Genomic DNA, 27,715 nt, shown 5'->3' with positions numbered 1-27,715 from the left:
TGTACTCTAGGACTGAATCAATCCTCATGGAAGAGAGCAGAAGAAAGTGTTCACAGTGGGATGGGAGAAGCCCAGCTTTTTAAGGAAGGTTGAAATAGACACTAAATAAATTGATGACTTCATATACTGGGCACTGTAAATGAAATCACTTTTTTCTCCCCATTTTTAGCATATATTGTTTAAATTCTGTTCTGATAAATTCTGCTGAAGTCACTGTGTATTAGCTGGAATATGAATGAACAACCAACCTCTACTATGTATATGTACCATACTATGTATATGTACTGTAAATTATACATGAATTTACACTTCTTTTCCTTTCTTTTTTTCAATAAATAATAATATAGTCAAATATTAACAATGTAGATTTTTTCTCAGTTTCGAATATCATACAATATATTGAATATATGTATGTAGAAAGCATTAAACCCCTAATATTCTGATCACATCTGCTGAGATAAGATAAAAAAACCCCAACAGCAATAACAACAAATGAGGCATCAGAATATCCTTAGATGGAGGAACAGCTCCTCACAGACAGAGTTGTCAAGTCATTCGTCTGGAGTGCTTGTGTGAAAAAAACACTTGCTTCCGAACTGATACAGAAGTATTTAAGGATGCCTCTATATTATTAATAACTTTACCACCTCTTCATTACAAAGTGGTGATTCCCAGTTGTGATCCCAAGTCACTGCATGTATGTTCATTCAGGGTTGAGGTGTTTGGGGGTTTTTAAGCTAAATGACATATACTATTGCCAGGCGAGGGAGAGAAGAAATAATTTGCTTCTTTGATTGGTCCCATTGGAAGAATTAACCAAATGCTCAGGTGAAGTCTTCAGGAAAATGAAGGAATAATAAACAGACGTCACGGCACTCTGTGCTTCAAGCGATCCGTTCAACATCGGTACAAGGACTCAGACTGTAAGTGACATTGAAGTATTTACTAACATAGTATTTCTTATGATAAATATTAATAACTCCTTCTTTAAGTCTGCTGAGTAGTATATTGGCTAACAAAGCTGGTGAGGAACTGTGGCAGGAAGGGACGCTTCCCTGTCAGCGTGTTTCCATGAAATCCTTTCATTGAGAAGCCACACAGCAAATCTCGTTTCTCATAGAGCATCTATGAATTTTCATGCTAAGAAAGTGAAGCAGTGTCTTTCAACTGAAGATACTTCTTATCAGTCTTCCTTTCCCTTTCTGTTCCCTTCCCTTTTTACTCTTACCTTAATTCTTCCCTTCCCTACCTTCAACCTTTCTCTTCCCTTTCAAACTCTTCAGCAATATGAGACAACATGAGGAGTTTTCAAATGGGATTTTGGATGAAGTCTGCAATTTCTGGACACATGGTCTATGGAACAGAAAAGCTCTATCTAAGTTTATTGTTTTAATGATGTTAAAGTTACAGCTTGAATTCTGACCTTTAATAAAGTTTTAACTTTACAAAAGAAAAAGCCATTGATGGGGATGATGTAAATACTGCTGCTGGTATTGAGACTATTTTATTACTTTAAGAGGGATCTTTGGTGACTGATTTCCTGGCAAGTCTGTTCACAAATGCAGAAATCAGCTCATTGTACAAGTTAAAAATCACTATCTAGAACAGATATTGCCCTGGAGAAGATCAAGGAGAAGGTGAGCATTATGTCACCGAGAGAATTCAGCGTTGCTGTCACTTTGTTCTAAATACCTTTGTCTTGGAATACTTTAATGATTATTCAATGAGTATTTACAGCACTAGAAATGCTAATTTAATCTGACTGCAGTGTGAAAGTAATGTAAAACAGCTGGGGGGGAGAGAGAAAGAAGGAGATGGTTAATGTATTATAATCACAAATAGTAAGTCACTAATGTCATTGTCTTTACAGAGGTACATGAGAGACACGGCAGTGAGCAATCACAGCATGGTCAAAGAATTCATTCTCCTGGGATTTCCGATTTCTCCTCATCTGCAGATTCTCTTCTTTCCAGTATTCCTCATTGCATATCTCTTGGTTTTAGCAGAAAATACGATCATCATCCTGACTGTCTGGACAAACTATAACCTTCACACCCCCATGTATTTCTTTCTGAGTAATTTCTCCTTTCTGGAGATATGGTATGTGACAGTCACACTCCCCAAGACAATACTGAGCTTTGTATCAGTGACAAAGGGGATCTCCTTCATGGGATGCATGACACAGCTGTACTTCTTCCTCAGCCTGGGCAACACTGAGTGTCTCCTCCTGGCTGTCATGGCATACGATCGCTACGTTGCCATTTGCAAGCCTTTCCATTACTCTACTATCATGAGACACACTGTCTGTGTCTACCTTACTACCGGATCTTGGTTAACTGGTTTTTTAATTTCTGGATGCAAAGTATTTTTTATCTCTCGGCTGCCATACTGTGGACCCAACATAATCAACCATTTCTTCTGTGATGTTTCTCCTCTCTTGAACTTAGCCTGCACTGACTTGGAAAGAGCTGCTCTCATGGATTTTGTGGCTGCATTATTTATTCTCCTGATGTCTCTCTCTGTAGTGATCCTGTCTTACACCTATATTATCTTCACTGTCCTTCACATTTCATCTGTACGAGATCGCCAAAAAGCCTTCTCCACCTGTGCGTCTCACCTTATAGTGGTCACTGTCTTCTATGCAACAAGCATTTTCACCTATGTAAGGCCCAAAACACTTCCAGTTAATGACACAAACAAAATCATGTCTGCTTTCTATGCTGTTATTGTTCCTCTCTTTAATCCCATCATTTACTGCTTGAGGAACAAGGAAATGAAGGATTCTTTCCAAAGGATCTTGCTAAGAAAAAGACTTTCCTTGCAAAACCATTAGCAGGCTTAATGACGAAAAGATGGTGGAGTTCAGGAAACCAAAAAGAAATAATTGGATCTTATGATTAAATCACTTAATGAAAAACTCTGGTTTGTGCTTCAGAAGCCGTGTCCCAGTTTCCAGCACTGCTGCCTTTTAATTTCCTGGCTCATGTGCTTTGCCATAGGAAGGCTTCTGTCAGTGCCGGGATGAGGAGCCCAAGGGTTTCCAGGCAGAACCACGTGAGCGCAGCAGAAGCCTCCCATCAAGGGCTGGTGCATCCCGTGCAGGCAGGGGATGTGCTCCTGGCTCATTCCTGTGGGCTTGCTTGTGGCCAAGGTGTCAGGAAATGGGCACCGCTCTGCTGCTTCTCTTCCGCATGCCCAAGGGCTGCCACAGCAGAGGACATGGCACAGCCTTTCCTCTTGCTCCCCTCAGCTCTCTCTGAGGGAAGGCCATTGTTGTGTGCAGATGGGCTTCTGCTGGGAGGGCTGGAGGCTACTGCAGCACCAACAGTGCTCTCAGGACACCTGTGCTGGGCTCATGTGCCTCATCCCCGCTCTGTGCAGCCTCTGTTCATCCTCAGGGAACACCAGGAGCATGTCTGGAGCCTGCTCCTTCCTCACAGTACCTGAGCCCTGTTGTGCCAGTGCGGTCCCAGCATCTCTTCAGCAGAGGAGATGTGCAGAAACTGTTGTGCACTGACCACAAGCCCCCAGTCCACATCCCACTGTGCTGCTTAATGGTGGAGCAGTGAATGAAGGAGGGCAGTGGAGTCTGTGAAAAAGAGGTGGGATGGGGTGAAGTTGTTTTAGTTTTGTCTCACACAGAAAGAAACACAAACTAAAACCAACCCCAAACCCAAACCAACCCCATTGTGTCCCTGCTTGATCAAACCTGTGACAATTTCAGAGACTGCAGAGACGAGAACCTGTTATTTGCAAATCAATTAATTTGAACTGCATCTGTGCAGGGCTCTGGCTTCAGCTCTTTTGCTTATGTCTAAGGCTCTAGAACCATTTGAGACAACAGAATCATAAACCTACAAGTATAGAGATTCAGCCTTTCCCTGGATCTGATCTCATTAAAGGCTGCATTTCCCTCTGCATAAAAAGGCTTCTCCAGATGCACCCAGCTATGTTTGTGGGGTTTGCCACATGGTAGACTTTCTGTCACAACTGGGAAGTTCTCCTTGTTCTCCTTCTAACTCCCCTAATGGTTCTTACAGGCTGATACAAGATCACCTCTTAATCTTCTTCCCACCAGACAAAACAAGAGCAGCACTACTCTTAGTATCCATACTCTAAACCACTGTTGGCCTCTGCTGGACTCTCTCCCTTCTCTCTCAGCCCAGCCCAAGTTATGGTGAATGACTGCCACATCCTCAGCTCCAGGGCTTTGGGATTGTGACTTTGTGGTGGTTGGTTTTCCCCTCTGCCTCAGATACCAGTTAACATGAGCTGGGTTCAGCGTCTCAGACAAAACCTTAGACATATGCAGAGTTTCTCTGTATGGAATCATAGAGGAAACAATAACATCCCCCCTCTTTCTGTGATTGCTTCCACTGGGATTTGCTAGATCAAACCTATTGAGACACTGAATATAAATAACGTGGCAGATTTATCTGTGTTGGTGTAAACCATGCAACTGCCACAACAGTCTATGCTTCATCTGTTCCCTGTTGATCATACTCTCCAGGATCATCTAAGGCAGTGGATTCCACTCTGAATTGCCACTACAGAAGGTTGAGACCAGTTTTGTTTTTATAAGAGCAGGCTAAGGTGTTCTTAACTTGGAAGGAATAATCTGAGTTAGCTATGAACAAACCAGACCCAGAGCTATAAGGAGTTTATGCTTATGCTGTATGTGGAATGCTGTGTGTATGTTTGTCTCTCCGTAAGCTTTATGTAGTTATAAGGCTCTTCAGAGCTAGCCATAGATACCTCTAATGGGGTTCTTCAGATGTGTTTGCCTTCTTTTCATATGAAATTGTATGTATCCTTGCGGAACTTCCCAGTTCATAGGATATACATGGTATAACTTTAGAAATGTATAGGTGTAGAAACAAAAACATTGTCAATGTAAATGTATATCTGAAAGCTCATAACCTAACTTCTCTTCATCCTGGATGGACAATATGATAGAACGACTCATGTGACTTCTTTTAGCCTTGTGTCTTAGCTGAGACAGGACTGGGAGTTCCTATTGGTTTCCATGAAGTATGAAGTAAAAAGCATGCTGACAGCTTTACTATGAACAATGCTGAATTGAGTACATGAATTGCACACAATTCATTTCCAGAAACTCAGCAAGAAAGTGTCTGAATCTTTACAGTGCCTTAAATGTGGTGTAATATATTGATACGAGTGTAAGCCTGTCTGGTTAGCTTTCATTGATGTAATTTATTGCAGGTCGATAAGGCTCATCTTTCCCCTACAGAATGGGTGGGAGGAATGAAACCAGTGTCAGGTATTTCATTCTCCTGGGTTTTCCCACCACTCTTGAACTGCAGCTACTCCTCTTCTCTGCTTTACTTCTGGCTTATTTATTAACTGTGTTGGAAAACTGCCTTATCATTCTCCTCATCCGAACCAACCCCAGTCTGCAAAAACCCATGTATTTCTTCCTAGGAAACCTGTCTTTCTTAGAGATCTGGTATGTTTCTGTCATTGAACCAAAGATGCTCATAGATTTTCTCTCCCAAGAAAAACATATCTCCTTCCAGGGCTGCATGACACAGTTGTATTTCTTTGTGACTTTCGTTTGTACTGAGTATATTCTGTTAGCTGTTATGGCCTATGACCGCTTCTTGGCTATATGCAAACCTCTCCAATATTCACTCATCATGACTCACCAGTTCTGCACTCAGCTGGCAGCTGGCTGCTGGATGTGTGGTTTCATCACTTCTTCCATCAAGCTGAGCTTTATTGCCCAGCTCTCGTTCTATGATGTAGACACAATCAATCACTATTTCTGTGACATTTCACCCCTACTGAATATCTCCTACAGTGACTCCTCTTTGCCTGAGCTGGTAGACTTCGTCTTGGCTCTGCTGGTCATCATGGTGCCTCTGTGTACTGTGGTCACCTCCTACATTTGCATCATGTTCACCGTGTTGAAGATCCCTTCTTCTCATGGGAGGCAAAAGGCCTTTTCCACCTGCAGTTCCCACTTGACTGTAGTGATATTGTTCTACTCCACCACTCTTTTCACATACGCCCACCCTAAGGTCATGTACACCTACAGTGCTAACAAGTTCGTATCAATCCTGTACACAGTAGTTGTGCCACTTCTGAATCCCCTCATATACTGTCTTAGAAATAAAGAAGTCAGGTGTGTCCTGAGGAAGACCTTCACTTGCACAAGACACATCTAAGAAATCAACCAAAGACTTCGGGAGAAGGCGCTTTGCTCACAGAGATCAACTGGCAGTGCTGATGAACTAAAGTCAGGAGGCCCATGATGAAGTGAACCTCTCCTATTCATGCAACCAGAGACCATATTTATTGAACTAGACCTTGACAAATATGAGTTTGCCCTATGTATATACTACAGTTTGTTGTTTTGCTTCTTTGTTTTTCCCCTAGGATTCTATGGTGCCTACCTTTCTTAAAAGCCTTCAGCAGAATGACTGTTCCAGTTTTAAAGAGAAGGTTTGGCAATGACAGAAATGGAACCCCAGATTTTGTTTGCCCTAGATATATTGCTAGGTCCAGAAAACTTTGGGTGGGATTGTAAAAGGCATGCAAAATGCAGATACCCACATCTGATTCATTTACTTTGAGATTCTGGTATCCCCTGGAAAAAAGTAGGCAGTGGAAAAGGATGTGTAAACTTTCTTAGATACCTGATTTAGGATAAAATGAAACATCCTCAGAAGGAGACAACTCTTCTAATATAGCAATAGAGGGAATATAGCATGAGTAGCTCGTGCTGTGGCACAGATACAGTGTCCCTTGGACTCAGTCCCTGGTTTGCACCAGAGCCCTGGTACCCAGGGTACACCAAAGAATTCACTCCAAGAAGAAATGCAGACACAGCTGACAGCACAGATCACTGTTTCCTTCAATCTGCATGAGCCCTGGATCCAGCAGTATGTCAGCAGGAGTCACGCCGCTAAAGTCTGACCCACAGACTGCAGTCCGAGTCTTCCCATTGAGTGTGAAGGAGTCCTGATGCATATGTGTTTAAATACTGATCATCTGGGAGAAAATCTGATAAAAGGTGCCTCGACTCCATGCTCTGGATATCACAGTGATTCAAAATGTTTCCTATTCTGTAATAAACATTAAATATCTGTCAGCTGAATGCATGTGACCGTGTTAAACCTGGGTTTGAGTTTGTAACTGAGCCCTTCATTTCTAACATGGACTAGCACATCAGCACACTCTGCTCTGTACTAGCAGACTGCCTCCTCAGACTCTGCAGGTAGTGAAACATCTGGCTTTCCAGACAGGAAACCTTCAGACACCTGTGGAAGAGCTTGTTCTGTGCATCCTGTTGTCATGGATACAGCTCATCCAAACAAGACTTTTTGAGGACTTGATCACAGTTTCAAGGAGAGGTGTCAAGGACAGCTTGAAGTGGCCCACACTAGGAAGCTATCACCAGAATGTGAAGTGCTGTCTGTGTTCCAGGTATTAGTAGAAAATGTGCTACGACAATGGGTAATTTATGCAATATGAATCTACAATACACTGTGAACAGTTCCATGGAAAAGAAGGCAAAGAAAAATAAACCCAGTAGTTCTTTAGTTTTGCATTTGAGAACAGCAACCACAGAAGGAGTTAGATATATCAGCATGGATTCCCCCCGAAACATATTTTTTCTATACAGCTTGAACATTTGCATCTAACATATAGATGTTATGAATCATTCTCCAACAGCACCTATTTCTCCCATGAATTTTAAAGATAGCATAGATCAGACTGGTAAGTTACTTGTGGTTTAACTGCAGCAGGCAGCTAAGCCCTAAACACCCCCTTGCTCACTCCCCACTCAGTGGCATGGGTGAGAGCATCAGAAGGAGATAAGTGATAAACCTTGTGGGTTGGGATAAAGACAGTTTAATAGGTAAAGCAAAGGCTGTGTGCACAAGCAAAGCAAAATAAGGAATCCATTCATTACTTCCCATCAGCAGGCAGTTGTTCAGCCATTTCCAGGAAAGCAGGGCTTACTTGGGAAGACAACGGTTGTCATTTCAAGTGTCCCCCACTTCCTTCTTCTTTCCTCTAGCTTTTTTTGCTGAGCATCAAGTCATTTGGTATGGGATATCCCTTTGGTCAATCAGGATCCACTGCCCCAGCTGCATCCCCTCCCAGCTTCTTGCCCACCCCCAGCTTACCCACTGATGGGCAGGGTGAGAAGCAGAAAGGGCCTTGACATTGTACAAGCTCTCGTCAGCAGTAGCTAAACCCTTAGCTGAACATTCCTGTGTTATCAACACTGTTTTCAGCACCCCCTGCTCTTCAAAGGACTCGAGATAACGAGCGGACAACACAGGCAGCTTCGTGGCAAGCAAAGGCTTCCCAGCTGCCTGCAGGTGGACAGCGTTTGTGTCTCACCCAGAACAGACATCTAAAGCCCAGCGGCACGATGACATCCTCGACATAACGCGTTCTCCCCCGGCCCTGCGCTCTGGCGCTGGAGGGGTTAACGCTGGAGGGGGCGCTGGCCCTTTAAGAGCCGAAGGGAGGGGGTGAGGCGCATGCGCGGTCAGGGCCCACGCGGTCGGGGTCGCCATGCGGGTGCTGGTGGGTGAGTGCGGGGGGCGCTGTGTCCGTGCGGGAGGGAGCCCGATGCAAGGGGCAGGGGGGGTCTGGGCTGAGGGTACCGAGGGTCCCGAGGGCCCTGAGGGTGCTCCGGGTGCTGCGGGCCGGGGTTGGAGCACCCCGGCGGGAGGACAGGGTGCGTGGTGCCCGGACACGGGGAAGGGGTTAGGGTGAGCCGCGAGCAGGGTGCTCTGAGTGCGGGTCTGTGACGCCCTGTCTGTCTCCGAGGTGGTGGGACCGGCTTCGTGGGCACAGCCCTGACCCGGTTGCTGCGGAGCCGCGGCCATGAAGTGACCCACGTCTCTCGGCAGGCGGGCAAGGACCGGATCAGCTGGGTATGGGAGAGGAGCGGTCACAGGAGGGAGGATGTGCCGGGGCTGAGGAGCAAGGCCGCTTGCCCTGGCCTGCTGCGGCGTATGGGGAATCTGCAGTGGGGAGTCTAGGACCTATGGATGTTCTCTTGGCCTCTGAGTGCTCCGTGGCTTCTAGGCACTGGGGTGGGTTCTGCTGGAGATCCATCCAAGGGGCAAAACCATCTCCGTTCATGCTTGTGCTCCAGGCAGTGTCACAGGGACCTGGCTGGAGTCCTTAGGAGTCTGCACTGCTTGGTTGTTGGGGAGGCTGCTCTGTGATGTCCCTGTTATCCCTGCCCAGGAGCAGCTATCCCAGTCTGGATTGCCCCAGTGCGACGCTGTGGTGAACTTGGCTGGTGAAAATGTCCTCAACCCTTTCCGCAGGTACCTTGGTGTCCCATGGTGCTGTTCCAATGTGAAAGCAAGACAGGCCAGTGCTGACAGAGATATGGAAGGGATCTAGGGAGGAAACTGGCCAGGAAGCACTTGGGTTACCTTAACAATTGACATCTGGGTTCTCAAGTATCCAAAACCTTTCTGTGGGCCTGTTGAGTCCTGGGAGACCTTTGGAAGACACGTTGGAGGCTTGGCAGAGTAGTTCTGTGTATCCAGAATTACACCGGATGCATACATTTAGACAATGTAAAGTTAGAACCAAAGATTTATGAGGGTGGGTTTGGAAATGCCTTCACCAGGCACTTGGAAAGAATTCACATCACCTAACTTTAGTGTCCAGCTTCTCTGCTACCTTTATCCTAAGGCAGTGCAAAACCTATGGCCTTCTGTGGGAAGTGAGGGGCCACCATCCCCCAAAGTCCCCATGTACTTAGGTAATAAGACCCCGTATCCTCCCCCTGCTTTGGAGCGTGGGGGAGTTCTTATGACCTCTCCTGTGCTTGTCAGTGGTGGTCTGGTGGGAGCCCCTTGGTGCTGTTTCCTGGGATGCTCTCATGGGGATTGTAATCAGTGGCTCTCCCTTTCCCAGATGGGGCGATGCCTTCTGCAGGGAGATCATCAGAAGCCGCGTTGAGACCACCAAGACCTTGGCCAAAGCCATTGCTGATGCTGAGCAGCCACCTCATGCTTGGGTCGTCGTCACCGGCGTAGGTATTGGTTGGGCCCGCCTGAGGCCTGCCTTGTGCTGACCTGAAGAGGCAAACCGTCAGACAGAAACACACTTCTGAGGGGCAGGGGTCTTGCCTTGAAATGCTGCCTTCATTGCCAGCACATGTCATTGTGTTTCAGGAACCCTTGGTCAGCTTTTTCCTCCTGCTGGATAGGAATTTGTGTCCCTATGCTTCCTTTTGCTGTTACCTAAGCAGGGCCTCAGCTGAATCCCCCTGTATATCTCTGCATTTCTGCTTGCTACAGTCCTTAAAGCTGGCACACTGATGCCCATTTTTAGATGCACCTTTTCTATTCAGGTAGATCAGTGTGTTGCTTGCTGCTGTATTTGGTTCTTAGGGCTACCAGCACAACCTGAGTATTGGTGCATCCCTCTGAACTTGCAGAGCACATTGGTACTTCAAAAACTGTCTCTGCAATCAGAAGGACCCTGTGCTGTTCACATGGGATGTCTGTGATGGAGTGATCAAGTTCTGGGCTCTTGGAGGCAGGGAGGAAGTTGGGGAAGGGGGTGGTGGCTGATTCATTCCTGACCCTCTTACTGCTCTTACACCCACAGGCTATTACCGACCTAGCCCCACAGTGGAATACACTGAGGACAGTCCTGGGGGGGATTTTGACTTCTTTTCACGCCTGGTGAGCTCCTGGGAGGCTGCAGCTCTCATCCCTGGGAGCCCAGCTCGTGGTGTTGTGGTGAGATCTGGTGAGATGGGGCATCATGCCTGTTCAGGGTGGCTCTGCTTTGGTGCTGGGGCAGGAGGGGGAAGAGGAGGGAGAAGGTCTTGTGCCTCACCTCGTTGGGGTGCTGTTGCAGTCAAGCCCTTTAAGGACTATATTGTTTGCAGGTTGGGGGGTGAAGGGGGCTTTTGTCCTTTGGGAGGCTCGGGGGGGGGAGTTGTGCTCTCACTCTGTTCTCTTCACAGGGGTAGTGCTGGGCCAAGGTGGTGGTGCAATCTCTCAAATGATCTGGCCTTTCCGCCTTGGACTAGGAGGCCCAGTGGGCTCTGGGCTCCAGCCCTTCCCATGGATCCACATTCGGGACCTGGCAGGGATTGTGTGTCATGCCCTGGAGACTGAGGGTCTCCGAGGTGTCTTCAACGGTGTGTCTCCAACCTCCCCTGCCACCTCCAATGGCACCTTTGCTCGGGAGCTTGCTGCTGCCCTGGGGCGCCCAGCGCTGCTGCCCATGCCTGCTTGGGCTGTGCGGGCTGTCTTTGGTGCAGAGCGGGCTGTGATGCTGCTGGAGGGCCAGAAAGTGGTGCCAAAACACACCCTGGAGAGCGGCTACAGCTTCATCTTCCCGGACCTGCCAGGAGCACTGAAGGACATCGTGTCTTGAGGACTCCTCAGCTGGGCTGGGTTGGGCCCGGTTTCTGTGAGCAGCCCCGCTCATGTGCCTTCCCCTGGGTGAAAGAGGCAAGCCCTGCCCCTGGTTTACTCTTCCCTACTGCCGTACAAAGATGAGCAAGCTGTTCCCTTTCTGTCTCCCTTTGTGCATCCCCAGTTTAAGAGTCACCCCTCTTACTGTCATCTGCAGTCTCCACAGGACTTGCTTTTGGGCAGGGGAATCAGCCCCTCTGAGGGTTGTGACTGCTGAATCTGCCATCTTCCCTTTTCCACTCGTGCTGATCCCTCAGTAGCTGGCACTTAGTCCTTGCAGCACAAATACATGGGATAGAGTGAGGTTACACAGAGAGCATTATGAAAAGCTTTTATAGGAAGACAGGACACACTGTGGTGATAAAATGCTGACTGACTGGTGGTGATAAAGTACTGACTGGCCCTGCTTTACACCCAACGCACCTCTTTTATACCCCTTTTCTGTGTACCTCCTCTTTGTTGCTCCCAGTTTCCCCTCCCTTGCACGTTCCCTCAACAGGTAACGTGGTCCCACTAACTCTATCCAACACCCTGGGCACTCAGGTTTGCATCCTTACCAGTTGCTAACTCCTGGTTGTCTATAGCTTTTGGAGAGCTCATCAGCAGAGCAATCAGGTGATTGGGCCCAGACAGCATGGGTTTATGAAAGGCAGTTTCTGCTCACGAAGCCTCATCTCCTCTGGCAAAGTGACCTGCTCAGTGGAGGAGGGAGAGGCTGTGGATGTTGTCTACTTGGTCTTCAGTCCATGACCCAGCTGTGTAGCCCCTTCTCTCTTAAATGGAGAGAATTGGTGTCTCAGCCACCAGAGCTTAGAATGTCTCCAGCTACTGTCCACCTCTGGTCCCTCCAGTAACCAATGCTTCCAGTTGTCACACAGCTGGTATAGAGGTCTCTTCACTTAACTCAGCTGCCTGGATAGTTGCTTACACATTTACACAGCCTTTCTTGCTCACTGTGCTGGCACCACAGACAGGCCTTCTGTCTCCAGTTACTGCACTCAGCCCCCCCCACACACGCATGCATGCAGAATACAGTGCTCACCCAGGAAGATAGTTAGCAATGAAGTTTAATAAGAAGACAGAAGAGACTGCACTGAGCAAAGGGCAGGGCCAGGCAACTGCACCAACCAGCATGTGGTTCCTGCCCTGAATATCCTAGAATAAATCGTGTACAATCCTGGGATGCTTTTCACCTTCATTCCATAATGTGTCTAGGCCGTAATGCCCATAGGCAGTAACTCTGCCTCAGATGACCCAGAAAGCTGCTGCCACTGATTGACCAGCATGGGTATCACCCCAACAGTGTGGGGCTGATTGCTCTCCTGCTACTGCCCTAGGAAGAGCTGATTTAGGATGTCTTTCTCTGGTTAAGTTAGCATAGTTTACCTGTTGCTCTGCCCCTGTGCTCACCTCTGTGTGTGGAGACCAGCTTTTTATTGTATAACCAACGAGACGCACTTTGCAGAGGAGCAGAGAAAAGCCCAAACCCATCAGGGCTGTTAAGCATTTTGAATAATCACTTCTCTGAAGGATTTACTGATAAGGCCATCCTGTAGCAATGACAACTTACATTTCAGAGGACAGCTGAATACAAGATCCAGGACAGTAGCTCTGTAGATAGGAAAGGTATTATTTCCATTTTCTAATCCTGAGAAGGGGAGATGTGACTACCATGAGTGCTCCATCTGGTTACTGAGCTTGGGAACTGCTCAAGCTTCCCTAGGATGCAGAGGAAGGTGGAAAGAAAAGCTGGGAGTTTTGTGCATATATGTTTTGACAGGGGCACCTACACCATGACATGAGGGACAGTTTGGTGACACATCACCACTGGAAAAGGGGCTATTCACCCCCTCTGGGTGGTCAGCCAGACCCAACCCAACTCCCACACCACTTGCCTAGACTGTAAGGTGTTGGTTTCTCTAGGAGGAGGCTGTGGGAAACTATTGAACCGAGGTAGACAATGTCCATTCCCACCCTACATCAACTGAGCAATTACTCTGTTGTAGAAGGTGATCAGGTTTGTCAAGCACGATTTGCTCCTGGTGAATCTGTGCTGGGGTTTCCCAGTCATGTGTTTGGTTTCACCTGTGATAGCCTCCAAGAGGATTTGCTCCACCATCATCCAGGAGGATTCGCTCCATCGTCATCTGATGTATGACTGATGGGCCTATAATTTCCTGGATCCTCCTTGAGCCCATCTTGGGGTGATGGGGGTGATATTAGCCGCCTTCTAGTGTTTTGTAATGTCCCTTGACCTCCAAGACTCCTCCAAGATGATGGAGTGTGCCCTCTGTTGTTGCTGGTAGTGTCTGATGGGAGTGCCCTACAGCAGTTATGAAAAAGGTTTATTCTAAATGCATTCATTGTTTTGGATGTCTCTTCTTGGAGCACAGTCTGAAACATCTTTAAAAAAGACATGAATTTAAAAGCTTCAAGCATTTGAAATGTAATGTCAAAGTGCTTCAGTGTTATTCTACTAGAGTAATTAAGTATTGTATTAAGTAATATATATAGTCTATATAGAGTATTGTATTAATTAAGTTTTTTTTGTAAAGAGAGATTTCTTCCAGTCTTGTCTTTACAAGGAATAAAACAAGCAAAAATCAATTCTCTGGCTCTTCTCACAGATTTCAAAGTAGATCAGCTCCCAGAAGCAAAGTCATTAGAAGCTTAAGTGAAGTTTCCTTAACTCTGGTTCTCCTGTGTTTTAATTATGGAGTTCCAGTAATCCACAGGCAAGCTAAGTTCCCTGGAGGGAGTGAAACAAACACTACATCGAAGATGTAAAAAACCACTTAGGCATTAAGTAGTTGTTGTGAAGTTTCTGAAGTGAGGCAGTGAATTTACCCTGCGATGGCTCTCGCTGCCTGTTCCTTGAGCAAGCAAACTAAAGGAAAATGAACATTATACTGAAAGATCTCCTGCCCCATCCTTTACTGCCTTTACTGTCAGTTCACCAAATTAGATGAAGTCTGTGCTGTTTCCTAACAGAGACAGCCTGCAAAGGCTAGCATAACCATATCAATAGGGAGGAGTTCTTTTGCTTGATCTCAATATGGAAACTGGTTTTAATGTTGCAGGATTAGGCCCAGGTTGGTTGTATTGGGATACAATTATGACTGAATGACATAGATAAGGAATTCCTGGTTTCAAAAGAGACAAGTCACTCAGCATTACAGATGGTAACAGGAATGATAGTGGTGAAAAGCCAGCAGGATCCCTCTACTCCTGCAAACAACCTGATTTCTTGTTAAAGTGATGTCACTTGCTCTGCACTCTACAGGCTGTATGGATGGGAACTGCACTTAATGTAAAGGGATCCAAGTTTCCTCCAACAGTTCTCCAGAAAGAATTTCTCTTCTGCAGTTGTCTTTGCTGGAAGTTCAGATATTTCAATAATGATAAGTTACACCAGTTACAAAGCAAAAGGATGACCATTTAGCAGGGAGTTAAGCTATTCCCGTTCCTTCTGAGAACAGAACCCTTGAAATAAAGTCTCCTGATGGCCTTTTTCATTTCAGCATTTCTCAGGGTGTAGACCATGGGATTCAGCACTGGAACAACCACAGTGAAGAAGATAGAGACCACTTTGTCCAGTGCAAATGTCTTGAAGGGCCGAGCATAGATGAATATTCCTGGAATGAATGTTATACTTACTGCCATTATCTGTGCTATGCAGGTAGAAAAAGCTTTGTGCTTTCCTTTGGTGAACTGCCTCCTTATCTTGACTAAGATGACAGTGTATGAAATAAGCAGCAAGACAAAAATTAGTATGAGGAGCAGTCCACCATTTGAGACCATCAGCAGCTCTATCAGGTAGGTGTCAATGCAGGCCACTTTCAGTACGTGTGGGACATCACAGTGGAAATTGTCCAGGGTGTTTGGACCACAATAAGGTAAAGGGAGAAGCAGAGTAATCTGTGTTGCAGAGTGAATGAATCCTCCTGCCCATGACCCTACAACTAGACCTAAACACACTGCACGGTTCATTACAGTCAGGTACTGCAAGGGCTTAACAATAGCCACATAGCGATCAGCTGCCATCACTGCAAGAAGAAAGATATGAGCACCACCGATGAAGTGGAACAAAAACATGTGAAGCATGCATTCCTTGACTGGAACAGATCTGGGCTGGGAGAGGAGACTTGACAACAGAATGGGAGTAGTGACTGATGATTCAGCAATATCTGTGAACGCTAAGTTGGCCAGGAAGAAGTACATCGGTGTGTGTAGGTGGTAGTCAGTGATAACAGTGGTGAGGATGGTGATGTTTTCCAAGCAGGTCATCAGATAGACAAGGCAGAAGACTGTGAAGAGGGATTGCTGAATCTTAAGACTGTTGTTGAAACCCAGGAGAACAAATTCCATTACAGGACTGGTTATGTTCTGCATCTCCAGTTGTTACCCTCTGAGCATGCCTGTGAGAGGAATTTAGAAGGGAGAGTGAAGTTAGCTTTCAACACCAAGAGGGGTCGTCTTTGCACGCCTCTGGCTCAGAAATTCCCATCCTAGAATCCTCCTTATATCCCCACACTAAACAGTGCAAATCCTGTTCAGCAGAGGTAGTGCCAGTGTTGGGGACTGCTTTCTTTCATCTTCAGCTTGGCTTCCCTGCATCTGTACTCTTGAAATCCAGTGTAACTTTATAGTTAGTTGCTATCCTCATAAACAGACTTTTGTTTCCCCAGTAATGCAGGCTTTGGCCCCTCCTCAATGCAACAGTGCTTATCCCTAACATTACCTTATTCCATTCAGGCATCAAGAGCCCCTTATTCCACATCAGACTGCTTTGCCTGCAGTCTCAGAATTGCCTGGTTCCTCTTCTCCATGGAGGACTCCAAAGATAAAATAATAAAGGAATAAAAAGCCCAACCAAACCAAAAACCCGAACAAAACCCATTTATGCATCTTCTCTAAGCATCAAAGCAGATGTGAGGAGCAAAGTTACTGTGAAACCTGTACGAACTTTCCTGGGTCTGAACAAAAATGGTTTTGCTAATGCCACTAATAGATTTCTGCTCTGGCAAGCAGTGTTTACTGGGCTACTCCTCCGTAGCCAAAGGGAAACAGGATATACTGCACATTCTTTGTTTTGCAGGCATGTCTTACCAGTTGGCAGATTCTTTTATGCTATGGACAATAAGCTTTGCTTGCTGCTGCTTGCTTCTGTAGGGGATGAAGTATACAGAGCCAGTTGGTTTGACACACTTTGCTGAATGGCTGGCACGAACAAAGCCTGAATTTGGGTCATTGCCTCTTAGGGTATGTGTCCCCTTGCATAGACAGTCAGTGCTCACTTCAGAGAGGAACCACAGGACAAACCGATCAGGGATTGCCAGACAATTTGGGCTTGTGCTGTGGCTCTGTCAGTAAAGAATTTAGAGTAGTCTATTCCTCCCTTACCCTGTTAGGATTTTCATTTGAAACAATACACAGAGCATTGCTGTGACTAGCAATATCCTGGAAGCAAAGATGTCAGGAGCAGGAAGAGATGCCTGCTCTGCAATGGAAGGCAAGCCAGGGACTGAGACTGACAGCAAGGCAGCCAGGAGCAGCTCAGCTCACCAGCAAAGCTGGTCCACAATACACACAAAGAAGAGCAAAGCAGAATCGTTGATGTTAACCAGTTAACTCAGCGATTGCCTGAAGGAAAAGGATGCCAGGGACCAAGACAATGACACCACTGAGCTCAATGTGAGAAGCAGAGCAAGCGAAGGATAAGCTGCATGAGACACTCAGGCACATTCAAACACAGTTCAGTGATACTTGCCAAAATCACCATTCCAGTCGAGCTCAGGGGAAGGTGGTTCTGTCCAGCCAGGCTCAGGGCTGGGTTCTTGGGTGGCAGGTTGGCACTGACAGCTTCTCCTGCCCCACATCTGCACACTGTAGCTGTGTTACCTTCTCAATTTACTACAGCAGGTACCAGTGTGGATGCCAGTCAGAAAGTCCGCAGTGCCATCATTCCAGCAGTTGCAGATGATCTATTGTCACTTGCTGATCCAAGAGCATCCACCTTTTATTCACACTGGGCTGTCACAGCATACCTGCAGCATAGCAAGGGCAAGAAACAAGAAGAGGACCTAAGCTTAAAAATTTAACTCCTCAAGCATCTGGCAAACAGCATCCCCACATGAGGCTTCCCGCAGCTTTCTCAAAGCTTAGCTGCTTCACAAGTTAACAGAAGCTTAAACAACCATAATAAATCAGTGCTGATCTTGAACACAGGCAGCTAAACCCTTGGGGAGAGGAGAAAAAGGACAGCACAGAAGGATTATGAAGAAAGATCTTACAGATAGATAAGGGCACTTAAAGCCTGTTGCTGCATCTATTGTCCACCAAGTCTGAGAAAGTCATCATGTGTAAATGGGTAGCATTGGCTGAGGAGACACTAACCTCTCAAAAGGCCAAGCTGGCCAGCAGAAAGTACACGGGGTTATAAAGCCATGGGTCGTTGATAACCATGAAAATGATGTAAAGTTCCTCAGACAAGTTATGACATAAACTATGGAGAGAAGCACAGAGAGAAAATGCCAAACAAAGAGTTGTTTGTCCTCTGGATATTATATTTTCTGGTGACTGCATTGTGCCAGCTGCTAATCTCAGACCCTTTTTCTGAAATCCCTGTGAGGTTTACTAACAGGATCACGAAAAAAGAAACACAGAAGAGTATTGTTGAGGAGAGAAGGGATTATGTCATAAGGGAATGAATTAAAAAGTTCCTGGTTTTTTTTATTCCATAGATGGGAATCCCACAAGCCCATGAGGCTCAGTAAATGTCCTTCTGTCCTCCATGACCCTGAATTCTCTATGTGACTCCCTGCAGTACTATGAGTTCCATGACAGGACCATATAAGTAGTCAACAGGTAAAACCTGGTGGCCATCTCCTCTCTCTGCCTCTCCCTCTCTCTCTTCTCATAGAGGAGGTGCTTCAGCCCCCTGATCATTTCTGTGGCCCTCCTTGGACCCCCTCAAGCAGATCCATGTGTTCTTTATCCTAGTGGCCCCACACTTGAATGTAGTACTCCAGCTGGGGTCCCAAAGGAGCAGAGTAGAAGGACAGAATCACTTCCTTTGACCTTCTAGTCCTGACCCTTTTGATACTGCCCAGCACATGATTGGTTTCTGGGTTGCAGGCACACACTGCCAGCTCATGTTGAGCTTTTCATCAACCATCACCTCCAAGTCCTCCTCAGGGCTGCTCCCCATCCATTCATCACCAGGCCTTTGTCCATGGTTGGGATTGCCCCAAGCCAGGCACAACACCCTGCTCTTGACCTTGCTGACCTTCATGAAGTTCACCCTGGCCCACCTCTCCAGCCTGTCAGGGTCCCTCTGGATGGCATCCCTTCCCTCTAGAGTGTCAGCCACCACTCAGCCTGTCATCCGCAGACCTGGTGAGAGTGCACTCAGTCCTGCTCTCCATGTCCCCAGCAAAGATGTGAAATAATATTGGCCACAGCCTGGACCCCTCATCACTGGTCTCCACTTGGACATTGAGCCATTAACCACCCAGCCAATGCCTTATCCACCCAGTGGTCCACAGCTCCCCATTTTAGAGACAAGTATGTTGTGTGGGTCAGTACCAGATGCTTTGCAGAAGTCCAGGTAGATGATGTCCCTTTCCGTTATCCATCAATGTTGTAACCCCATTGTAGAAGGCCACCAAGGTTGTCAGGCATGATTTGCCCTTAGTGAAGTCATGTCACCAGTCACCTCCTTATTTTCCATGTGCCTTTGCATATTTTCGAGGGGGACCTGCTCCATGATGTTGCTGGACACTAAAGTGAGACTGACTGGTCTGTCGTTCCCCACTATTGTTCTTGTAATATGAGTTGCAAGTTTGGATCTAGGCAATAACAATCACAGAAATAAAATCATGATTTAGAGAAAAAAGAACCATCACTGATTCTGTGACTAAATTATCATCTTTATTTTAATTCAGTTTAGATGGTGAACCTTCCTCCTCCTGCTCCTTCTCCTCCTTCTCGAGGCAGGAAGGAAGCAAGGAAGGAGACTCGGTGAAATTCCTCACACAGGTTTCTGAAATTGAGTGGAACAGTCATAATTCAAGGGCTTATCTATGCATTTTTATACCTCATTCTCAGAGAATCAGGTCACGGTGGTTTGTGTGGTGTCCAGATATTACATCTGGACATGTAGGAAGATTCAAGTCAAGAAAGTTTATGATATAGCCAGAGATGAAATCAATCCATGCCTCCCAGGTCCACACTTTGTCCACATAATATTCTTTAACACATGCTCCAAACTCATGTCTCCAAGAAAAGCTCAGTATTTAAAGTAACACAAATCCTTGAAGCACAGTATGAACTTGGAGTGACAGTCTCCGTTCAAGCGCAGGACCTGAACTGCAGTGTTCTTTTCAAAGCCTTTTTCACCTCTTGGTTCCTTAGAGAATAAATGACAGGATTCAGCAAAGGTGTAACAATAGCGTTAAGTACATGAACAGTTTTCATTAAATCCAGTGATGAGTCCCTTATGGAAGGTCTGACATGGAGAAAAATGGTGGAACCATACCAAATAATCAGTACGGTGAGATGGGAAGAGCAAGTGGAGAAGGCCCTTTGCTGGCCTACAGTTGATGGGATTCTCAGTATGGTAGAGATGATGTAAATATAGGAGACCAGGGTTATTGTGCATGAGCCAAGGATGACTATGAATGCGATTATGAAGACCACTAACTCAAGCAAGGTGGTATCTGTGCAGGAGAGGACGATCCATGCAACTATGTCACAAAAAAAGTGATTAATAACATTAGGGCCACAGAAAAACAATGTGCTAATCATATATGCAGGTATGGCTAAGGAGAAGAAACCACAAAACCATGATCCAAAGGCAAGTTGAGTTAAAAGGGTGTGATTCATGATAGAGTTATAATGTAAGGGGAAACAGATTGCCAAACAACGGTCATATGCCATGGCAGCCAGGAGAAAGAACTCCGTACAGCCCAAAGAGAAAACAAAATACATCTGTAGAAGGCAATTGGTAAAGGAAATGGTTGGGTCTCCACCCAGGAGGACTGCCAGAGCTTTGGGGACACAAGCTGTGGTGTACCAGATCTCGAGGAAGGAGAGGTTGCAGAGGAAATAGTACATGGGGGTATGCAGTTGTGGCTGGCTTCTCACTAAGACCATGATGGAAAAGTTTCCCAGGAGTGCCAAGATGTACATGATGAAAAACAGCACGAACAAAGACATTTTCAGATGCTGATGGCCAGGAAAACCCAGGAGGACGAATACATTTGGGGCACTGTGGTTTCCTCTTGGAACATCAGACAGAAGACTCATCTAAGTAACAAAAGACAATGAAAACTCTGAGCTTTGTTCAGTGCATTGCTACTTGTTTTCTGCATTACATATCATAGCCCAGATTGCCCAATACTATGCCAAAAAAGTGTTCTCCTGTCACCAATAGACCGCCAGGAGCACGGCCACCAATACTCACAGCAGTAAAAAGGAAAAGTCCGAAAGGAGTGAAGGGTTCATGATGCCCCTTCATTCTTTGAGACCATTAACTTGACGTATAATTATTAAAAGCCTGATTAGTGATGTCTTCAATGTTTTAACTGAGATTCAACCACATCCAACTGAGACTTCTGAAAATAAGGTGCCTTATTTTGTATTCACTTGTCTGTACACAGATAACTTCTCTCCCCACTGACACAGTTTTAAGTCAATATGACACAGAAAACAAGCAAGATCTGTATGTTTTTAACAGGAAGAGTCCAGGCTGGACAGGTGAATCCTATGCTGTGACTTTGGACAGTCAAGGCAAGGAATTATGACAGTAAGATTCACATATAGAAATGGAGTCAAATCACTAAGTAGAGAATCATAGGATAATGAACAGAAAAGGGAAGAAGAGAGGTGCTGGAGCACGTAGAGCAATGGATGAATAGTTACACAGACAGAATAAGCACACAAGTTCAGAAATAAATGGACAACAGGTAGCAAAGAATACAGATGGGTTTAATGCACACACACAAATAAAGCCCCTTACATCAATATAAAAGGATAGCTAGAAAGGCAAAGAGGTAGTATAGACACATAAAATCAGAATAATTCAGATTGGAAGACATCTCAGGAAGACCTCCTTCTTGAAGAAGGGTCATCTACAATTTCAGGGCCTTACACGGACAGTGATGGATAAAGGAGGAGAAAAATGAATGTATATACAGTGACAGGGAGACAAAGCACATGCAAGCAGGGTTAGAGAGAATTTAGCTTTCACTTTCCTAGCATTCAAAAGCTCTCCATCATGGTTAGAGACAACAGGAAGTGCAAAGGCAGGATTCTTCTTCTGAAATCACCCATTTCTCGGTGAAAAGCAGAGCATTTCTAGAGCCGGCACTTTTCCATCACTTACCTTGGGAGAAAAGGAATGAGTGCAGCACAGCTCCAAGGTACAAATATTTCCTGAACGGGCCCTTCCCCAAGGAATGAAAGTCCCCAGGGCTCCACAGTCACTCCTTGGGAAAACATGCAATTACCCCTCACCTAGGGAAGGAGCTGTTTGCTCTCATCTATTTCCTCCACTTGAGAGGAACTGTTTCCATTCAACTTTGAATCAGGTAAATGTAGTTCAGAGACCTATTGAAGGTTCAGATGAGGCCTTCACCAACTTGTGTCAGGAGACACAAGTTTCTAATATTCATGTTTCCTTATAAATGTTCAAAGTATATTTTTAGCACAGAGAAGTTTAACATAATTTCTACCATACGTTCTGATTTGCTGTAAATGCAAAGGATTCAAAGGACATAAAATAAGACGTGAACAGTCTTTGTTTAGAGGGATTTATGTTTCAAAACTGGTACATATTATCTCTTTTGGGCACAGGTTTATTAGTTTCATTCATTAATTCCTGGCTGGTAGGGGAAACACGGTGCAAAGAGGGAACCTGACAGTGCCAGTTCCTCTAAACAGATCAGTTCAATTTGTTTGTAAAACCTTGCTTTCACTTTACAAATCAAATGGCCTACACAGGAAAACCCTCATTATTGACAAAAAAAGTGGAAATTGAAGAGTCACAGATCATCTACCCATAAAATGTATACCAATACAATAATTGCATGCCCAGGTACCAACTGGCCATAAATCATTTAATGTATGCTACCTAGAAGGCACATATATCGTGTGAGGTATTCGCTACATTTCCAAACAATGAAGTAGTTGCCAGGCTTGTTCTGGTGAATTATTCATCTACCAATGTGGATTTCTAAAGAGTTCAAATGAAACGTGTTCTCAAAGGTGGAAAAGGAAGAAGGACTCGGAGACCCAGGCTTGGATGCAGCACAACTTTAATGAGTGTAAAGAAGAAAAGGAGGTGGCTCCCAGGGAGCACCGGGGGCAGGCACCAAGATGCGGTGCAGCTCCTGCAGGGTGTCCGCCTGCCTGTCCCTCACAGGGAGGGAGGGAGGCCAAGAGGTCCCCACTGGGCTGGTGCAGGAGGTGGAGACAGGAAAGGAATGGAGAGGAGAGTGGGAGAAGGAAACAGCGCCGCGAAGCTCTATCTCCTGTCCAGATCCATGGTGGGAGGTGGTGGAGGTCCTTGCCCGAGGATGCTGGCAGCAGCTTTAGCAGGGTCTGCACCTGGTGCCGCAGTAGCGGTTGGTGATGCAGGAGAGGTCGAAGCCCCCGGAGTTGATGGGCACTCCCTCACAGCTGAGGATGCTGCCAACGGCAGCGGAGGTGGAGGAGCCCACAACGGTGTTCTGAGGGAAGGAGCTGAGGATGGGGCCGGGCAGGGTCACCACCACGGCGGAGGGCTGGATGGCGACGGTGGAGCTCTGGCACTGCCTGACACAGCACTCATTGCAGCTGTTGGCCAGCGGGGTCGGGCCGCAGGGCTGGCAGGGCACGCACGGGTTGCAGCAGGACATGTCTGGATGCTGGAGCTTCACCTGGACACAGGGCAGGGGCAAGCAGAGGATGGGACACGGGAGCAGCAGCTCTGCACCCAAGCCTGGGCAAGCCAAGGCACCTCCCGGCCCAGCACACGCTGAGCACCTCCAAGCCCAGCAGCCAGCTCAGCTCAGTCCCAGCCTCTCTCTGCACAAGCCCTTCTCTCCCCTTCCCTCTCCCACCACAAGCAGCTCCCAGCCCTGCGCTACCACAGCCCCGCTCAGCTCAGACACACGGGCAGGAACGACCTGCTCTGGAAGCAGCAGCACAAGAGGCTTCGCACTCACCTGATTCCCAGCAGAAGGAGGCGAGAGAAGTGGATGAGGAGCAGAGACCTGGGCTGCCTTTTATAGTGGCCCTGCAGTGCCTCAGGCCCACAGGCACCTTTGTGGCAGCAGGAATTTCCTGGCAAGCCCATGGCAAATGCAAACCCTCCCAGGTAATGGCAGGGGCCGTGTCCCAGTTTCCGGCACTGCTGCCTTTTAATTTCCTGGCTCATGTGCTTTGCCATAGGAAGGCTTCTGTCAGTGCTGGGATGAGGAGCCCAAGGGTTTCTGGGGCAGAACCACGTGAGTGCAGCAGAAGCCTCCCATCAAGGGCTGGTGCATCCCGTGCAGGCAGGGGATGTGCTCCTGGCTCATTCCTGTGGGCTTGCTTGTGGCCACAGTGTGGGAAATGGGCACTGCCCTTGTGCTTCTCTTCCGCATGCCCAAGGATTTCCATGGAAGAGGACATGGCACAGCCTTTCCTCTTGCTCCCCTCAGCTGTCTCTGAGGTAAGGCCATTGTTGTGTGCGTTTAACCTAAGATACAACTGGTTTTCTTGATATTAGGAGAAGAACCAGGCAGCTTTCAGGGCTATTCAAAGGATATTCAAAATCCTTACAATCCTCAGGTAGTACTTTGACTATCCTAGAGGAGAAGGAGGATCCTGGAAGGAAGGAAGAAGGAAGGAAGGACGGAAGGCATTTGTGTCACCGGTTGGCTCTTCCTGCAGGGAAAAGGCCAAAGATATAATTGTGAATAGATCCCAGCAGATGGATCCCGAGGGACAAAGGTGACTGGCAGCACACGCTGATGAGTTCCATGACCAGTGGTTAGATCATGTCATAACCGGGCACTACCAAGTACAACAAAATGATAACACGTTCTGGTCAGATCCGTCGTTATCTCCACCCTTCTTACCCCATATTGCCCACCAAGAGGGACTGTTGTTGTTTAAAACCAGTCAGAAACGAAGTACCACACAGACGTTTGCTCAAACGCTCCCTTCAGGCCCTGGGCAGGATGGGGGAGAGAATGGGAAGCAAATAAAACCCACGGGTTGAGATAAGAACCCGCCTGGCCTGGCATGGGATGGTCCATGGGCTGCGGTGTGGATTTCTGCTCCACCACTGTCTTTCCTTTGGCCTGCATGGGTATCTCTCCACCATCACCTGGAGCACCTTCTTCATCTCTTCCTACCCTGGCCTTGGTGTCCATGGGATTGGTTCTCAGGTGGGTTTTCCCTCACTTCCTGGGCAGAAGTCTGTCCTTTCTTAAACACCTTTTCACAGGGGCACCACCAGACTTATGGGCTCAGCATTAGGCAGCACCGAGTCCATTTTGGAGCTGCCTGGATCTGACTCTGTCGAACATTTGTTGAGCCCCTGGATTCTTCTCACAGAAACCACCCCGGCACCCTTCATCCTCCTGCTACCAAAGCCTTGCCACATAAGCCCAGGGGAGTGGGTCCAACCGAGTATGAGGCACAATTATAGAAATAGAAGTTTCAGCAGAAAATGTCCATGGTAGACCCTTCAGGAAGTGGAAGTGATGGAGGTAATTATGGTGCTTTCTTTAATGTTATCATCATCAGATCTTAACTGCTGTATTCCACATTCATTCTGGGCCCTGCTGACTCTCCTTCACACTGTTTTCCCAAAGGATTCTGCCCATCAGGTCACCAGGAGGACAAAAATCTCCTCTTACTGAGTGCATGGTTGCAATTTTGCCTTCTGCTTTCTCAGCCACTGCACACTCTGGACAGGAGAACTATCCAAGCCTTTCTATAGAACCCAAATATCTCCTAGGTCTTGAAACTGTCCTGCACGACACCCTTGTCTCTAAAATGGAGAGACATAGAAGTGATGGATGGACCACTTGGTACGTAAGCAATTGGCGAGATGCTTGCACTTGAAGAGTCTCTTATGTAGACAGGATGAGAGAGCTGGACTTGTTCAGCCTGGAGAAGAGAAGGCTCTGGAAGACGTTAGAGTATCTTGCAGTGTCTAAGGGGGCTAAAGGAAAGCTGGAGAGGGACTTTTGATGAAGGGTATGTAGTAATAGGACAACAGTGATAGATTTAAACTGAAGGAACGTAGGTTTAGATGAAATATTATGCAGAAATTCTACCCTATGAGGATGCTCAGGGGCTGTCACAGGGTGCCCAGAGAAGCCATGGCTGCCCCATCCCTGGCAGTGTTCAAGATCAGGTTGGGCACAGGGGCTTAGAGCAATCTGCTCTAGTGGAAGGTGTCCATGCTTGTGGTAGGGCAATTTGAATGAGATGAGGTTTAATGTCACTTGCAAACCAAAATGTTCTATGGTTCTATAAATTCATGAAACAGAAAATTAATTTACCATGTTTCCAAGAGACAAAATCCACTGCAGTGACGCTGATCCCCCCACCTCCAAATATTCCCCTGAATAGAGTGGAACAGTGCCCACAGAAAGAAGAAGGACTCGGAGGCCCAGGCTTGGATGCAGCACAACTTTAATGAGTGTAAAGAAGAAAAGGAGGTGGCTCCCAGGGAGCACCAGGGGCAGGCACCAAGATGCGGTGCAGCTCCTGCAGGGTGTCCGCCTGCCTGTCCCTCACAGGGAGGGAGGGAGGCCAAGAGGTCCCCACTGGGCTGGTGCAGGAGGTGGAGACAGGAAAGGAATGGAGAGGAGAGTGGGAGAAGGAAACAGCGCCGCGAAGCTCTATCTCCTGTCCAGATCCATGGTGGGAGGTGGTGGAGGTCCTTGCCCGAGGATGCTGGCAGCAGCTTTAGCAGGGTCTGCACCTGGTGCCGCAGTAGCGGTTGGTGATGCAGGAGAGGTCGAAGCCCCCGGAGTTGATGGGCACTCCCTCACAGCTGAGGATGCTGCCAACGGCAGCGGAGGTGGAGGAGCCCACAACGGTGTTCTGAGGGAAGGAGCTGAGGATGGGGCCGGGCAGGGTCACCACCACGGGGGAAGGCTCAATGACGACGGTGGAGCTCTGGCACTGCCTGACACAGCACTCATTGCAGCTGTTGGCCAGCGGGGTCGGGCCGCAGGGCTGGCAGGGCACGCACGGGTTGCAGCAGGACATGTCTGGATGCTGGAGCTTCACCTGGACACAGGGCAGGGGCAAGCAGAGGATGGGACACGGGAGCAGCAGCTCTGCACCCAAGCCTGGGCAAGCCAAGGCACCTCCCGGCCCAGCACACGCTGAGCACCTCCAAGCCCAGCAGCCAGCTCAGCTCAGTCCCAGCCTCTCTCTGCACAAGCCCTTCTCTCCCCTTCCCTCTCCCACCACAAGCAGCTCCCAGCCCTGCGCTACCACAGCCCCGCTCAGCTCAGACACACGGGGAGGAACGACCTGCTCTGGAAGCAGCAGCACAAGAGGCTTCGCACTCACCTGATTCCCAGCAGAAGGAGGCGAGAGAAGTGGATGAGGAGCAGAGACCTGGGCTGCCTTTTATAGTGGCCCTGCAGTGCCTCAGGCCCACAGGCACCTTTGTGGCAGCAGGAATTTCCTGGCAAGCCCATGGCAAATGCAAACCCTCCCAGGTAATGGCAGGGGCCGTGTCCCGGTTTCCGGCACTGCTGCCTTTTAATTTCCTGGCTCATGTGCTTTGCCATAGGAAGGCTTCTGTCAGTGCCGGGATGAGAAGCCCAAGGGTTTGCAGTGGAGGATCCCACAACTGTAGGCCCAGCACAGGTTGGTGCTGCAGTAGCTTCCAGCCCTCCCAGCAGAAGCCCATCTGCACACAACAATATCCTTCCCTCAGAGAGAGCTGAGGGGAGCAAGAGGAAAGGCTGTGCCGTGACCTCTTCCATGGAAATCCTTGGGCATGCGGAAGAGAAGCACAAGGGCAGTGCCCATTTCCCACAGTGTGGCCACAAGCAAGCCCACAGGAATGAGCCAGGAGCACATCCCCTGCCTGCACGGGATGCACCAGCCCTTGATGGGAGGCTTCTGCTGCGCTCACGTGGTTCTGCCTGGAAACCCTTGGGCTTCTCATCCCGGCACTGACAGAAGCCTTCCTATGGCAAAGCACATGAGCCAGGAAATTAAAAGGCAGCAGTGCCGGAAACTGGGACACGGCCCCTGCCATTACCTGG

At 47.5% G+C, this 27,715-nt stretch overlaps 7 protein-coding genes across 7 annotated transcripts; 3 read left to right on the top strand and 4 right to left on the bottom strand.

Annotated features, from left to right (window-relative positions):
* The first annotated feature begins 1,836 nt into the window (after window positions 1-1,836).
* On the top strand, window positions 1,837-2,833 carry LOC133219628 (olfactory receptor 6B9-like). The gene has a single exon (XM_061367059.1). The coding sequence runs from the start codon at window positions 1,853-1,855 to the stop codon at window positions 2,831-2,833; it is 981 nt and encodes a 326-aa protein (XP_061223043.1). The 5' UTR covers window positions 1,837-1,852.
* Window positions 2,834-5,252: 2,419 nt separating this feature from the next.
* Window positions 5,253-13,426, top strand: LOC133219552 (olfactory receptor 6Y1-like). The gene is made up of 2 exons (XM_061366956.1): window positions 5,253-6,166; window positions 12,896-13,426. The coding sequence occupies exons 1-2, from the start codon at window positions 5,253-5,255 to the stop codon at window positions 12,942-12,944; spliced, it is 963 nt and encodes a 320-aa protein (XP_061222940.1). The 3' UTR covers window positions 12,945-13,426.
* Window positions 8,550-12,621, top strand: SDR39U1 (short chain dehydrogenase/reductase family 39U member 1). Its single transcript, XM_061366957.1, has 7 exons — window positions 8,550-8,569; window positions 8,812-8,918; window positions 9,238-9,320; window positions 9,922-10,043; window positions 10,621-10,764; window positions 10,985-11,823; window positions 12,147-12,621. The coding sequence occupies exons 1-6, from the start codon at window positions 8,554-8,556 to the stop codon at window positions 11,398-11,400; spliced, it is 888 nt and encodes a 295-aa protein (XP_061222941.1). The 5' UTR covers window positions 8,550-8,553; the 3' UTR covers window positions 11,401-11,823; window positions 12,147-12,621.
* Window positions 13,427-13,990: 564 nt separating the features above from the next.
* On the bottom strand, window positions 13,991-15,863 carry LOC133219551 (olfactory receptor 4D1-like). Its single transcript, XM_061366955.1, has one exon. It carries the CDS (start codon window positions 15,831-15,833, stop codon window positions 14,880-14,882), a length of 954 nt encoding a protein of 317 aa, XP_061222939.1. The 5' UTR covers window positions 15,834-15,863; the 3' UTR covers window positions 13,991-14,879.
* Window positions 15,864-19,793: 3,930 nt separating this feature from the next.
* LOC133219616 (olfactory receptor 6F1) lies at window positions 19,794-20,746 on the bottom strand. Its single transcript, XM_061367044.1, has one exon. It carries the CDS (start codon window positions 20,658-20,660, stop codon window positions 19,794-19,796), a length of 867 nt encoding a protein of 288 aa, XP_061223028.1. The 5' UTR covers window positions 20,661-20,746.
* Window positions 20,747-22,781: 2,035 nt separating this feature from the next.
* Window positions 22,782-23,593, bottom strand: LOC133219618 (feather keratin Cos1-2-like). The gene has a single exon (XM_061367045.1). The coding sequence runs from the start codon at window positions 23,339-23,341 to the stop codon at window positions 23,036-23,038; it is 306 nt and encodes a 101-aa protein (XP_061223029.1). The 5' UTR covers window positions 23,342-23,593; the 3' UTR covers window positions 22,782-23,035.
* A 2,507-nt stretch (window positions 23,594-26,100) lies between these two features.
* On the bottom strand, window positions 26,101-26,981 carry LOC133219550 (feather keratin Cos1-1/Cos1-3/Cos2-1). Its single transcript, XM_061366954.1, has one exon. The coding sequence runs from the start codon at window positions 26,697-26,699 to the stop codon at window positions 26,394-26,396; it is 306 nt and encodes a 101-aa protein (XP_061222938.1). The 5' UTR covers window positions 26,700-26,981; the 3' UTR covers window positions 26,101-26,393.
* Window positions 26,982-27,715: the final 734 nt, after the last annotated feature.

This window comes from Neopsephotus bourkii, unplaced genomic scaffold (assembly GCF_033783945.1).
Source record: "Neopsephotus bourkii isolate Nb327-2 ecotype Australia unplaced genomic scaffold, CSIRO-AGI_Nbou_v1 NB_1370, whole genome shotgun sequence".
Lineage (NCBI taxonomy): Eukaryota > Metazoa > Chordata > Aves > Psittaciformes > Psittacidae > Neopsephotus > Neopsephotus bourkii.
Note: the sequence above shows the minus strand (reverse complement) of the source record. Positions and strands in the feature narration are given on the sequence as shown.